Source organism: Narcine bancroftii, chromosome 4, assembly GCF_036971445.1.
Source record: "Narcine bancroftii isolate sNarBan1 chromosome 4, sNarBan1.hap1, whole genome shotgun sequence".
NCBI lineage: Eukaryota > Metazoa > Chordata > Chondrichthyes > Torpediniformes > Narcinidae > Narcine > Narcine bancroftii.
In genome coordinates this window covers 71,061,979-71,076,606 of record NC_091472.1, presented here as the reverse complement: position 1 = coordinate 71,076,606, position 14,628 = coordinate 71,061,979, and the positions used below count along the sequence as shown (strand labels likewise).

Here is a 14,628-nt window from a genome sequence, read left to right as displayed (position 1 = left end):
TGTTGAAAATAAGATAACCAAAAACAAATGTGTTTCAGCAAATCCAAAACAACTTCCAAGAAAAAAATTACCTCGAATCCACCATAAAGCTGACCAATAGACAGATAGCACACTATTAACTACATTTTCCATCCCTCAAAATTTCCAGCTGGCAAAACTCCAATATGATAATGAAAACTGAAATGTATTCTAAATGAGACAAACATATCTACTGCAATTAATGCCAAGAACAAAGACAAAAATAATCATTACATTTTCACAAAACTAAGAACACATTTCAATCATTGATAACAAAGGAAAAGCCTTTAAGTAAAAATACACAAATATTAAAATATTGATTTAAATAGTTAAATCTAAATCAATAAGCTAAGTGATTTAAAAAATAAGAGTATCAAAATTATTACTGAAAAAGCTCAACTCAAAACTCTACCCTTAAGGCATTAACTCATTAAGGCATTCTTTTAATTAAACATTAAATGATTCAAGAAGTGAATCATCTACAGAAAGTTAGAGAAACAATTACTCAGATCAATAAATAATAGACAGCAGCTCTTCAACCAGAAACTTTTGGGCTTCATTGAATAAATCATTTCTTAGATTTGTTCTTCAATGTAATTTGCAGATGCACTAGAAAAAACAGTGAAGGCTTAACCCCTTGATTATAGATTTCTGGCATGGTCTTATTATATTTAACATGCTTCCTCATAACCTCAGATGAATAATCTTCAATAATATGAATCTTCTGACCTTTGTAGTCGATCCTTCCTATGTGACAAAATTCACATTTTAAAAGCTCCTTAGTTTGAAGTTAATAAAAATGCACAACAACTGATCCAGGTCTCTGATCAGGAGCTGGTTTAAAAATCAGCGATCTGTATGCATGATCTATCACAGGGAGAGTTGGCAAAACTCCAGAACCAAACAATTCTAGCAAAAAATTTGCAAAGAATTTAGAGGGTTGGCCACCCTCAGTAGACTTTTTCAAGCCCACAATTTGTAAGTTATTTCTTCTACTTCTGTTTTCTAGGTTAATGATCTCTGCTTTAACTTTTAATTAGTCTTTGATAGCTTTTTACCTAACTTTTGCCTATTCTCCATTCTTCCATCCAAAACACTCGAAATTGCTTCATTTTCTTTAATATATTTGACATGATCTTCTGAAGATTTCTTGAAAAGAGTCCAATTCAGCATCCATCTGCTTAACCTCTGTTTTGAATTCCTTTTTAAATTGTTTTAATTCATCATAGGATTATTTTCTTTATTGTTGAAGCAATTCCATAATAGAATCCAAAGACTCAGGAGGATCCTCTTCTCCTGTAGTTCCCTTAGCACTTCTTGTATCCATATTAAAGATCATTACTTTCATTAATCCAGTGAGTTCAATAAGCAGTGTAACTTGAAAAAGTTGGAAACAGTATGGAAAGCTGGAGCAACTTCATAAAGCTGTTACTCCATGAGTGGCCAGCAGGAAGTCAATTGGATGGCACTTCATCCTACAGCAAGATAATTATTCCAAACATACTGCTAAAGCAACAAAGGTGTTTTTCAAAGATAAAAACTTAGAAAATTCTTAAATGGCTCAGTCAGTCATCCGATTTAAGTCCAACTGAGAATGCCTTTCATATGCTGAAGAAAAATCCTAAAGGGACAAACCCTCAAACAAGTAGAAACTGAAGATGGCTGCAGAGAAGATGACACCAGGTGATGTCTCTAAATCACAGATTTCAAGCAGTCATTGCATGCAAGGGGTATGCAACAATGTATTAAACATGACTAATATATATACCATTGCAATTTCCCAAATATTATGGTGCCCTGAAATGAGACTAGTGCTATAATTTCTACATGGTCAAACCAAAATGTATACAAATAACTAGAAAGTGCCCTTTAATCACATGTGAATTGTTAGCTACAAATTTAGAACTGTGGAGCATGGGCAAAAATTAAAGTAAAAAACATCTTTGACCCAAACATTATGGAGGGTACTGTAGGTAGGATCTGTAAATATTATGATGTATTCCAAGTATTTTATTGGTGAACCTAGCTTCTAGCCAGCAAGTATCTAGGTATTATTTTTTTCAGAATCCTGGTGGAATTACCCTGAAGTCAAGGGCCAAGAAATTCTGATGGTGGTTCTAGACTCACATAAGGTGATATGTGAGTGGAAAAGGTTGTGAACCACTGACCTATGGCATGGGTGTTCCATGGTTAGTCAGGGATTACTTAAGGCAGTATGTGACTGTGGAAAAAAAGGTTGTGAACCACAGCCCTAATCAAAGGAAGGATACACTTGTGATGGGGGTAATGTAACAAGGGTTCCCAAAATTGATTCCTGGCATGGTGGTTTTATGGTGGTCTTATGAGGAGGAATTAAATAGGATAATTGCTTGTGTTTAGAAAGAGAAGTGACCTTACAAAGACATGGAATCATACAGGACAGAAACAGCCCTCCAGCCTATGGTGACCATTTGGTCCACCTCCCCTTTACTTGCACTATGTCTGCACCCTTCTCTATATTGCCAATACAAGTGTCTGCCTACTCTAAAGTGACTGTCTCAATGGCTCTGAGATGTAGTAAATGTCTCTGACTCTACAACTTCCTATGGCAGCACATTCCAGTTCTTGTGCTAGTAACTTTCCCCTCAGATCACCCTTAAAGCTTCTCCTTCTCACCTTAAATCTCTACAATGGGAAAAAATATTCTGGCCATCCACCCAATCAAAGTAACTCAAGCTTCAGCCTCCTTTTCAGGGAAAACAAACCAGTCTCTTCTTGAAACTAAAGCACTCCAATCTCCTCTTCACCAGCTCCAAAGCATCTCACTGAAGACTCTTAAGGACATTATCATAGGACATTGTAGGAAGCAAGGGAAACTAATTGCTGACTTAAAAGTTTTCTCATGATGGATTCATAGAAACTATTTATAATAACTTGATGGATTTAAGAATATGTTCAGGGAGGGAAATCAAGAATGAATGGGAATGAGATTTAAATATATCAATTCCAGGTGAAGACTGGGATACCATGTTTGATCTGATTAATAATACTTCATTTTGTGCACAACAATGATTATTACAATTTAAAGTGGTACATAGAATGCATATGTCTAAAGTTAAAGTATTTTGTTTTTATTCTGATGTTGATCATTTTACAATAAATGTTAAATCTTTGAGACCTCTCTGATTCATAGGTTTTGGGAATGCCAAAAACTAAAAGAATTTTGGGAACAATTCTTCCAACATTATCAAAGATTCTTAGGATTAAACTGGAACCTTGCCATGTTTGGTTATTCTCAAGAGGAGAATATTTTCTTGAACTTAATTCAAAAAATAGTAGCTTTTACTTCATTGATAGACAGATGAGCAATTCTGATGAACTAGAAAGACAGCTTAGCACCAACTCGTATGCAGTGGGTACAAGATATTATGTCTTGCTTGAGTTTGTAGAAAATTAGATATAACATTAAACAGATCAAGATTGAATTTTACAAGATATGGGTCCCATTTATGGACTATTATCATAATTTGAATACATGGGAGGGGGTGCTCTGGGGGTTTCCTGTCCAATGCCCATAAGCCGAGACTCGATTCTTTACATAGTATTCACTGATGACCATGTTTAGTGGGAGGGGTAGGATTAGAATGGGGGGGGTCTTCTTTTTCTTTTTTCCTTTATAAGTAGAAGACATTAGTCCTATTAGATAACCAGCAATGAATATGTCATAATATTAGAATATGAGATGAAGATTTCCTAAGGGAATATCCATTTTATTCAAGCATTGTGTACAAGAATACTGTATAACAATCACCTATGATTCATATTCTGTATTGCATTATATAAAAGTTATGTAACTAATGTGTAGACAAAATCATTAAAAATATTTTAAAAAGAAAGAAAACCACTGGTCTATATGGACTTCAGCAAGAATTTTGAGAAGGTTCCTCATGGCAGACTGATCTAGAAGGTATGATCACCTGGAATCCAGAGTGGGTTAGCCAATGGATACCAAATTGGCTTGGTGGAATGAGTCAGGGGGTGGTAGTAGAGGACTGTTTTTTAAACTGGGGGCTTGTGATAAGTAATATGCCACAGGAATCTGTGCTTATAATGTAGATTAGCAATATGGATGAGAACATTTGTGTGTGGCACCAAAATTGATCTATGGTGAACAGTGATAAAGGATAACTAAAGTTAGAACAAAATCTAGATCAGCTGGGAACATCCACTTAAGACAGAGATTGATAGATTCTCGATTAGCCAGGGGATCAAAGGTTATGGGGAGAAGGCCGGTCAGTGAGGCTGAGTGGGGAAATGGATCAACTGATAATTAAATGGCGGGACAGACTCAATGGGCTGAGTAGGCTATTTCTGCTCCTATGTCATGATCTTATGCAATGGCAGATGGAATTTAACTCAGTCAAATATGTTGTGATGGATTTTAGGAAGTTAAACCAGGGCAGGACAAACATAGTAAATGGAGAATTCTGCAGAACAGACAATGTTGTACAATAGGGGTACAAGTATATAGTTCCTTGAAAGTGGCAACTCAAATGGATAAGGTGGTGAAGAAGGAATACTTATCTTCATTGGATGTACAACAGCTGGGATGTCACATGACAGATGTATAAGATGTTGATGACATTGCATCTGAAATATTGTTTACAGTTCTTGTGGCCATACTGAAGGATGGTGTAATTAAACTCAGGAGAATGGAGACAAGATTCACAAGTATGCTGCTGGAATTGGAGGGCTTGAGTTATATCTGGATATGCTGTGACAGTTTTCCTTTGAGCGAAGTAGGCTGAGTCAAGCCTCTGTAGTGCCTTACAGAGACTTATAAAATAATGAGAGGCAGAGATAAGATGAATGCTTAGACTTTTCCTCAGGGAAGGGATATTCAAAACTATGGCATTAAGGTGAGAGGGAAAAGGTTTAAAGGGGACCTGAAGAGCAACTTCTTCAACAGAAAATGATGGGTATGTGGACTGAGTTGCCACATCAACCACAATATTGTTATACAGTACTCTTGTAATAGAATGGAACAAAACACAACGTGAGAAAAAAAAACCAATAGCTTTCTTCTGAAGAATTAGACATCGCATCCTTGCAGTAAAGCAAGACCAGTAATTTACATCAACTTTGCTCGAGTTCAAATGCCCAAAGTGTATGGGTGCTCGAAGGAGACGGGAACAAGGTTACAAGTATCGTTTAATCCTTGGGTATTATATAATCGTTGAAATTTTGTGATTGGGGTAATGTTACAGTATTCTATATTATTTGACTGCAGTACTTATTTCCTTTTTTCTACTTATTTTGAGTTGGTTGCCTGAAATATTCGCATTAAATGTAATTGCAGTCGATGTAGAAACGTGCCGCTAAAATACACCAATTTGGTTGGAAGAAACCAGAGCACCCGGAGGAAACACATACAGACAACCCCGGTTAAGAGGGATTTGGACAGGCACATGAACAGGCAACTCAAGGAGGGATACAATACAAGTAAGTGCAGGCAGACGAGATTCCTAGTCCGTACAGTCGTCGAGTTCCTTGTTGTAATGTTCTTTTACGTGTCGTTCGCTACATTTGTCCAAGAGGTCTGCCGTGGATCTCTGTATGCAGGTATCCGACATTTCCAATCTTATTCCAGTCTTCTTGATGGTGTAATTCAACAATTACATCATCAGCTTCTTTGCACTGCCGTTGGCATAAGATTGAAGTAAATGAAATACTTAACGGCTCCGTGTCAAATTCAATTTGTTCTGGAGATTCATTCCAAAATCGGCCAACCTTTAGAGGAAAGCCAGAATAAGAAAAAGTTCCAGAAGTCTTAAACGAAACGTAATAAAATTAAAATAAAACTAAAACGTTTTCATGATCAATTAAGTCCGCGGGAAGTACAATTTTTCATTTAAAATTCTATCGCATTCTCTGGTTGGAGAAGGAAAGAGGTTTCTCTCAGACTCTCCTGACGCGATGCGGTCACTGCAGTTATTTTGCTTCGAAAAATACAAAATCTGCAGATGCTGGAATCTTCATGAGCTGTGGAGGAACTCGTCCTCGATAGAGGCTCCGGCCCTGACTATTTCTGTCCGTGAATGCTGCCTCAATGACTGCTGCGTTCCTCCAGCAACCCACTCTTTGCTCACTTATTTCGCTTGTGGTCCTCTGGGAGAAACAAACAGCATATTCCTAATATTTGAAATGTCTCCAGATATCACGTTAATCTGTGTAATGATGTTCTAATAACGGGCCACCAAGCAACTCATTTTCTTCGCATTTGAAATGATTGGAAATGGTTGAACAATTTATACAATACCAACAGTTAACTAAACTGAAGAGAACTAAACGAAATAGCGCAAACTAAACCATTGGGGTAGTTAGATCCACTTCGTCTTGATTCGTCTCGGCAATGTAACTATAAAGTGTGCCAACGCAACAAAATAAACATGGCCACTTGGGTACAAAATAGATGAGTATTTTAGTTCTTATTGCTTCTCACTTCACTTTGTGTCATCGTTAACATAATGCAGTGGTTCCAATACACCGTGTCCCGGCAAGCCAAGATGAATATGAGATGAATTGTAAAGGTCGAGAGAGAGGAATGTTTCCCTTCTCGCTGACCACTTGTTTATAGGTCTGAAGGAAGTTTTTGGCTGTAAACTGTCATGCACTGTAGCTCACATTCAAAAGATCTATAGCTGCCCTGCAGCATTCGGTCATGAGAACCTGCCTGAAATGAGCCTCCGATCAAAAAAAAACAAATTGCTTCCCTTTTACTGGTGAATAGAGAAGGGACATCCTCAGCCTCTCCTCACAATGAGCCCCTTTCATTTGCGGCCTGGTGGCCCTCCAACAGCACCTCCCCCCGCAGCCAACACTCCGCGATCATCTGCAAAAGTTACAGGCATTTTCAAACTTCTCTCAGAACTTGAACCCCGATCAGCTGCGCAAAGAATCCCCTCACTCCACCTGGTGTATGTTAAATATCGATGTTTCGTGGCTGAATATCGGCACAGATATTTCTCCAACCCCGTCAATTATTACTAATATGGAAGTAAAAGAGGAAAGTTTGCAGACACCGTGGTTGAAGTAAAAACACAAAGCTGGAGAAACTCAGCAGGTCAAACAGTGTCCTGTAGGTAGAAATACAGAACCGACGCTTCGGCTCAAACCCGAAACGTCGGTTATGTATCTTTATCAACTGAGTTTCTCCAGCATTGTGTTTTTAATTATTGGTAAGATGTTTACATTTTGTGCATTGAAGTTTTTTTTTAGCGAATCGTGACTCATGATTTAAACCAGCACTCCTCTTTCTGTTCAGCTGTAATTACAGTCAAAATAAATTATGTACACAAACTGGATGAAAGGCATAATAACGTCTCTGCTGGAAATATGAAATTCAACCAGGGACTTCAGGGAACATTTGTACAGAACAGCCAGGTTAGAGTTGCAGGGTGATTATTCAATTCAGAACCAGCATGATGTATTTTTCCATGTTTTAAGATTTTTGCTTTAAAATTGGGCAAAAATTTCATGAACCGTGTTTGTCATTTTAAAAAAAATACTAACCTTCCAGTTAATAGTTCAATTGAGCATTTTGCTGGTTACCGTCACTTCAATCCTTAGATATATCTTTCTCAAGAGAGAAGTGAGAAACCGTGTTCACTAGCCCAACAATACAGTACTTTGGAGCGAAATGTTTACCTCACCTACCAAATATGTTGTTGATATTCCCAAATCTGAAGATGTATTTAACTTTGTTGTGGCACGCTTTCTCCACTGAAAGATGCCTCCCTAGTGTACGTTACTAAAAGTCGTACTGATCTTTCTAATTTAACTTCTTTCATTACATTAGGAAATTTGTTCCTCAAAAAAATGCAGTTAGCAAATGTCTCATGTCAGAGTTGACAATTTTGAGGTATTCTGTAATTAAAAAAAAAATAATTTGGATTCGTTCCCTGTTAATACAAAATATTTGATACATTTGACTGCGCAAATGTTTATCGATATTCCGATTTAATTTGACTTCGGTGTTTACGTCTCGGTAAGTGTGAAAAATTGTATTGCAAACAGATTAGACACAAGAGAACTGCGACTCTTTTTCCTGAAAGCCATTTCCTCATTGAACCCCGTGCTTTGATATAGGTGTAAACATTTGCAGATTTACATAAAATAGCTCTATTTAACCTGGTAATTACATCTGGCTGGAACTTCAGAGGCTTCCCCCCAGCCTCACTGATATGGCCGCTGCTGGCCAATCGTAGGCGTAACAATCGGATCAAAGCACCCCGCCACCAATCCGAGCCCATCCAAGCAGGTACCTGACGGCAGCCCTGAGATAGATTCGTATTTATTGGGATGGATGGGGAGTCACGGTGAGAAGGTAAGAGAGAAAGAAACGACAGTTTGGTTTTGAAAGGGTATTGATTGAGATAAATCTTTGGACACTACGGATAAGAGCAATGAGTTCCAATGGAGCAGAGAGTGGGAAGAGCGGACAGTACCGTGTGGACCATCTTCTAAGTGCAGTGGAAAGTGAACTGCAAGCAGGAAGCGAAAAGGGAGATCCCACTGAGAGGGAACTGAAAGTCAGTCTGGAAGACCTGGATCTGTGGCTAAAGTTTAAAGAGCTGACCAATGAAATGATCGTTACAAAAAACGGCAGGTAGGCCGTTCCTCAAGGAACTTTGCAGGCCTATGAGGCAAATTTTAATGCTAGAAGAGTAATTGGGAGAAATTTATGATTTATGACTTGGACTGTAATTAATTGTACCAGTAAAAGAATATCCTCATGTTGCAGTCTGAATGTCAAGGTCTGTGTGTGTGTGTGTGTGTGTGTGTGTGTGTGTGTGTGTGTGTGTGTGTGTGTGTGTGTGTGTGTGTGTGTGTGTGTGTGTGTGTGTGTGTGTGTGTGTGTGAGTGAGCAAGTCTTTCAGGGTTTTGTGAGAAAAGGCAATCTATGAAGAGTTTGTGAATAAAGTAACCCCCATCCCCACCTCACATCCCGTTCACATGCCTTAATTTCTTTTATATCTTAGGAGGATGTTTCCCGTACTTAAAGTGAATGTGTCAGGTTTAGATCCAAACGCCATGTATTCGTTCGTGTTGGATTTCGTGGCTGCCGACAACCACCGCTGGAAATATGTAAACGGGGAGTGGGTTCCGGGTGGGAAACCAGAACCCCAGGCCCCGAGTTGTGTTTACATCCATCCGGACTCGCCCAACTTCGGAGCGCACTGGATGAAAGCCCCCGTTTCTTTCAGTAAAGTCAAACTTACCAACAAACTCAACGGCGGAGGACAGGTACACCCTTTAAATAAAGTGCACCTTTGACCAAGCCCAGCAACTGGTACATCCATTTACAGTCTTTATCTAAGTTGGAATTAGATAAAATTCTCCCGGATTTCAGTTTATATCCCTAGATAACGAATAATTTGGCGTTATTAACCATCATATCGAAAGACCTTTTGTAGCTATGCTCAAAAATATGGGAAGATATTACATCAATATGTCTTCTATAAAAGATAGATGCTTCCAGAGGAACTCTTTCAGTAATCGCCTCATGCAAATAATTTGTTCTCGAATTAATCTTAAAACACAAACGACTGAAATGTTCTCCATCGTATTATGAAAAAATATGGAAAAGCAGAGCGACTCAGGTTTTTCGTGGCAATCCCATGTAGCTTTGACATTCCCAGGGCCTTATTTTTAAAGTAATTGCAACATAAAGTGGAAAGACGGAAATACAATGCAATGTAATTATTTAAACCAAATTAGTTCAAACGACAAAAAAAGATCAATGAAAGCAAGAGTAACATCTCCCGATGAGGTGGAGTTATTATGTTTAATAATGTCGAGTATTAAGCAGAATCGAGCGGTATTGACATTTTGGTATCTGTATAATGTAATAAATGGCAGATATTATTGTAAACAAAAAACTTTTCAAATGTATAAATGCTATTGAAATATAATATGTCAACGACCTTTTTTTTAAATATCAATTCAAAGATCATGTTGAACTCTCTTCACAAGTACGAGCCCAGAATTCACATTGTACGGGTCGGGGGGCCTCAAAGGATGATAAGCAGTCATTCGTTCCCGGAGACACAGTTCATCGCCGTGACAGCTTATCAGAATGAAGAAGTAAGTGTCCTTTAAATAATTTGAGACGGTGTAATTAGAAGACCAGGATGGTCCCAAGGATTGGCAGTCGTCCTTGACTGTTATTACAAATGGCTGATGTCGAGCATATCCAATTCTTAAAAGTTCTCCATTAATTATATTCACCTCATATTGAATTTTAATTATCAGTGTGGACTAAAACACCACAATATGGGATGACAGTAACTCAACGCTGCGTCGAAAGCTGAACAATTTATCTTCTATTTCCCACAGATCACAGCTCTTAAAATTAAGTACAATCCATTTGCAAAAGCCTTCCTTGATTCGAAAGAGAGGTGAGTCATGAAAGTATTCTGTGATCGTATTTCGGGTAATGGTAAACATGTGGACTGTGTTAATAGACTTTTTCTCGTCCAGAAGCGATCACAAGGAAATGTTGGATGATGTGGGTGACAATCAACAATCCGGATACACGCAATGTGAGTTATTGAACAAGTTTTTTCATTGATCCATACAATCCATTTTTTAAATTCTCTTGTGTTGTCTACTCTCATTTCTCTTCCTCAGTAGGTGGCTGGTTTCTCCCTGGCACGGGTAGCCTGTGCCCTCCTTCTACTCCTCATGCTCAGTATGGAGGACCTCTCTCTCTCTCAGCTCCCCACGGCTGCGAACGTTATTCTACGCTGAGGAATCACCGCTCTACCCCATACCCCAGCGCGTACGCACATAGAAACAACTCACCGAGTAAGTGGTGTCTGGTTTTATGCCATTCTAAAACAACTTGGGAATATATTCGTGACAATTCATATGTCGCTTCGCTTATTGGGTTTGAACAGTTTCCTGGATGTCCTTTGTGCTACTAATGTATTGGAAAATTTCATTATGTAGTATCTGAATGCATCTTCTAAATATATTATTTTCGAAACGCGAAACCGGGCTGAACAGAACTAAGGTGACGGGGATAGGAGTGCGTGGACAGCTGGAGGAGGAGAGGAGGAGGTGATGGTTGGTGGAGGTGACTGATGAGAAAGGATAATATCTTAGTTGAAAAGAGCGACACACGTTAATTAATGGTGGCGAGGAGCAAGAGTACTTTGCCACTGGAAGGAAATCAAGACAATTAGAATAAGGTCAAGCAGTATCTATCGGTCGCAAAGCGTAACCAATGTTTCTGGCCTGAGTCCTTAATCAAGGTTACCCTTTGCTTCTTAAAGATGCTGTGTGACCTGCTGAGTTTCTCCTGCACATTTGTGCATTGCACTACAATCACGGCGTCTGCGGGGTTTCCTTTTTTAACAGAGGAGAATAAAACAGTGAGTCCTGATTCCAGCAATTCTCATTTGGAGTATAGGAAGAGAATATATGATAAAATTCTTAAAAAGCAAAATATAGTAATAATATCATGTCCAAAGGGAAGGTGGAGCCTTGTTGGATCAGTCTTCTGCCAGTTTAAATGATGTCGACTCTATTTTTAACAGTAATTTGACGGTTTTCAAATTTACCGCACTGATTTACACCTATAAATATTTAGAGCTTAGAATGTGACAAATTTGTTTTGGGTTGAGAATGAAACACTGTTTGGTTTCATGTATCCAAAAGAATGAATGGGCGTTCTTCAAATGGAACACGGATGCTTGACAGTACGATGTAACATTAAAACGTGCCTTATTTCATATCATAGCTTTAATATATTGTTGCAATGTGACATTAAAGCAAGATTACATTTGCTGTGATTTTTCTCTGCAGCCAGCTATCCGGATAACTCCTCGGCTTGTCTCTCCATGCTTCCCAGCCATGACAACTGGTCCGGTCTGCAGGTCTCCACGCATACTAGCATGCTACCAATGGCACACAACAACGGCACTGCCACTAGCTCCAGGTATGAGATCTTATGCTTGAATAGTTTATCATAAGATGGGAAATCTTTCCGTGTTAATGGAACTCCCGTTGTTTCCCAGAGTCGATTTGGAATCCTGCTGTTACTAAATCTCCTATTTTATTACCTGAACTCTGTTTGCCAAAGCATTTAGTAGTAAGCTCTAAATCTGTTCCTAAAGCAAATAGAAGCAGTATAAAGACATAATTACTTTGATTCACTTTTCATTCATATTAAGGCCAGGTAATGAGATCTTGAAATCAGAATGTAAATGCCATCTATTCAACTTTGCCATAAACCCTTCTCTATTCTCATCAAGATTAAAGTAAATTTAGAAACTCTTATTTGAAGTACAACCTAATGTTAATATAAATATATCGTGCATTCTGAAATTAAAGGAGTTTACAAAACGCTTTTAGGAAAACCTCGCGGAAAATAATTACAAACATTATGAAATGCTAATTTTGAAAAACAGACATGAAACTTCAATTTTACCTAACTTAATGTAAAAAGCGCCGTTGAAAGAGTTACTATCTTACAACCACTACCCGCCACCCTCCTCCAACTTAAATGCTAAGGACTTTCTTTGTAAAGACGTCAGGTAATGTTCAATGGCATTTTGTTCTCATTGCAGCCAATATCCGAGTCTGTGGTCAGTCAGTAACAGCACCATCACCCCCGTGTCCCAGTCTGGGACCATGTCCAACGGCTTGAGCTCACAATTCCTGCGGGGTTCTGCGACTCATTACCCTCCTTTGACTCATTCAGTGAGCGCCACCTCTTCGGGATCGCCATTGTATGACAGTGGAACCGGAATCGAGCTTTCTGACAGCCAGTTCGACACTTCGCCGCACAGCAGACTCGCCTCCACGTGGACTCCAGTTACACCCCCATCCATGTGAAGATATCGGATCCACCATCCCCTCACCATTTATTTAAGGACCTCCTACCTTTTCCCACTTTCCTTTTTGGACTTGACTTTTTTGTTACTCCATTGGGGGGAAAATGAACGATTAGCCCGAGAAGCAAACTTTTAGAGCTTTTGAAAGTTTATTCTATACATCGTCAGATGAAAATTGCTCAGTACAACGTTCCTCCAATCTTGGCGTTTATGGAATTGATATTGTTAAATATTTCACTGACCATCAATGGCTGTTATCAGAATTCTATTAGCCATTACTTAGAGAATGTAGGAAATTATTGGAAAATCATTCTATTTTAGCATGAACCTGCTTCGGGACCCTGGAACATAAATGATGCAATTATTTTTAGCGAGTCTGTAAGTCAGAAGGAAGTGCCTTAAAATCCATTGTTGGCCACTGTGCAAGTCTTCAGATGCCTAGTATTGTTAAATGTCGGCCTTGATCTCAAGCTTTACCGACCTGCACTTTTTGGACAGCTTAGAAAATTAAGATAGTGGATCAGCTTTGGGTTAGATATGTTTGCTTGTCACATCCTCCACACTTGGGTAACAGTTATCTGCCAGTTACTTCTCTTGAGCGAGTGCATACACTGCAAGAGGTAGTGGAACAGTTGAGGGGTTTTTTTTGGGTAAGGAGATAAATAATTTAAATGCTAAACAGATATTTTCTACGGAGAACTTTTTTTTCAACCCTTTAGTTGAAAACATTGTTTTAAACTCTTATTTAGAGAGAGAGCTCTGCAGAATATAGCAATGAATTAAACTAGGAGTCCGGAGACAGAACCTGTCACTGAGACTTTGGATGGAAGTAGAAATTTTGGTGTTTTTTTAAATTTCATCTGAGAATCTAATGCGGCGCTCCGCAGCCACACACATGTATAATACTCCTTTCACTATAAAGGTTTTTTTTTCCCCCTGAATTGCATTAAAACAATAAATTGCTATCTTGACTCCTTTCATTTTTCCCAGTGAAGTTGTTTATGGCTTTTCTCACCATACCCTGTCGAGTCCCCAGTGGAATTTGATTCGGCCTGTGGAGCTTGCCCGTGTGATAAATCCACAGACTTTTTTGTTTTCTCTTTGAAATACTGTCTTCCAATACATTGAGAGAAAGCAACACGAAGGCGAACATTACCAATATAAAACAAAAATAGCGGATAACCTTTCAGGCGATGAAAGGATCCCTTTACGACGAAGCATTTGGATCAGCTATACAACAAAAGAGGGAAATATTTTTTATCTGCTGAAGGAGTGAATAAATTATGACAGGAGCAAGGTCGGGAATCGATACGGAGGCAGGTATTCAATGAACATTTGGGGAATATAATCGCTGGCAACTTGCCATTAGAACAAGAAACCAGAAATGCGCCAGAAAAATGTGAAATTCTCATCTTTAGATGGTGTGTATTTGTCTTGATGAATGCCTTCACGCCTCCATCTGCATTTTTCATTCCAAACCGGATCTATCCGTTCTTCTGATCGTCAGCCTATGCTTTTTAAACCAGACCACTGCGTAATCGATTTCGTATGAATTTGAGGATTTCTTGCAAAACTTTATTGGGACTGTCATGAGTTATGCATTACAAGGTGCACTCTAAGAATAGAAACATTAAAAAAATAAAACACGTGACCGGCCAAGGGAGGAAGGTTTGAGGTGATGACGATCGTCGCTGATTGAAAAAATTGATGACTGGGCACGGTTTTATAA

The 14,628-nt window shown here is 38.7% G+C and overlaps 2 protein-coding genes across 2 annotated transcripts in view; both read left to right on the top strand.

The window, feature by feature from the left end:
• Positions 1 to 5,494, top strand: part of LOC138760671 (uncharacterized) — a 202,480-nt gene extending 196,986 nt beyond the window's left edge. Inside the window, exon 11 of the mRNA XM_069931584.1 lies at positions 5,357 to 5,494. Within this exon, the coding sequence (XP_069787685.1) occupies positions 5,357 to 5,365 (9 nt within the window). The 3' untranslated portion in view covers positions 5,366 to 5,494. The remainder of the gene's footprint in view (positions 1 to 5,356) is intronic.
• Positions 5,495 to 8,462: 2,968 nt separating this feature from the next.
• Positions 8,463 to 13,830, top strand: tbxtb (T-box transcription factor Tb). Its single transcript, XM_069936140.1, has 8 exons — positions 8,463 to 8,665; positions 9,039 to 9,303; positions 10,009 to 10,143; positions 10,396 to 10,457; positions 10,540 to 10,601; positions 10,690 to 10,866; positions 11,869 to 12,001; positions 12,633 to 13,830. Exons 1-8 carry the CDS (start codon positions 8,463 to 8,465, stop codon positions 12,898 to 12,900), a joined length of 1,305 nt encoding a protein of 434 aa, XP_069792241.1. The 3' UTR covers positions 12,901 to 13,830.
• The last annotated feature ends 798 nt before the right edge of the window (positions 13,831 to 14,628 follow it).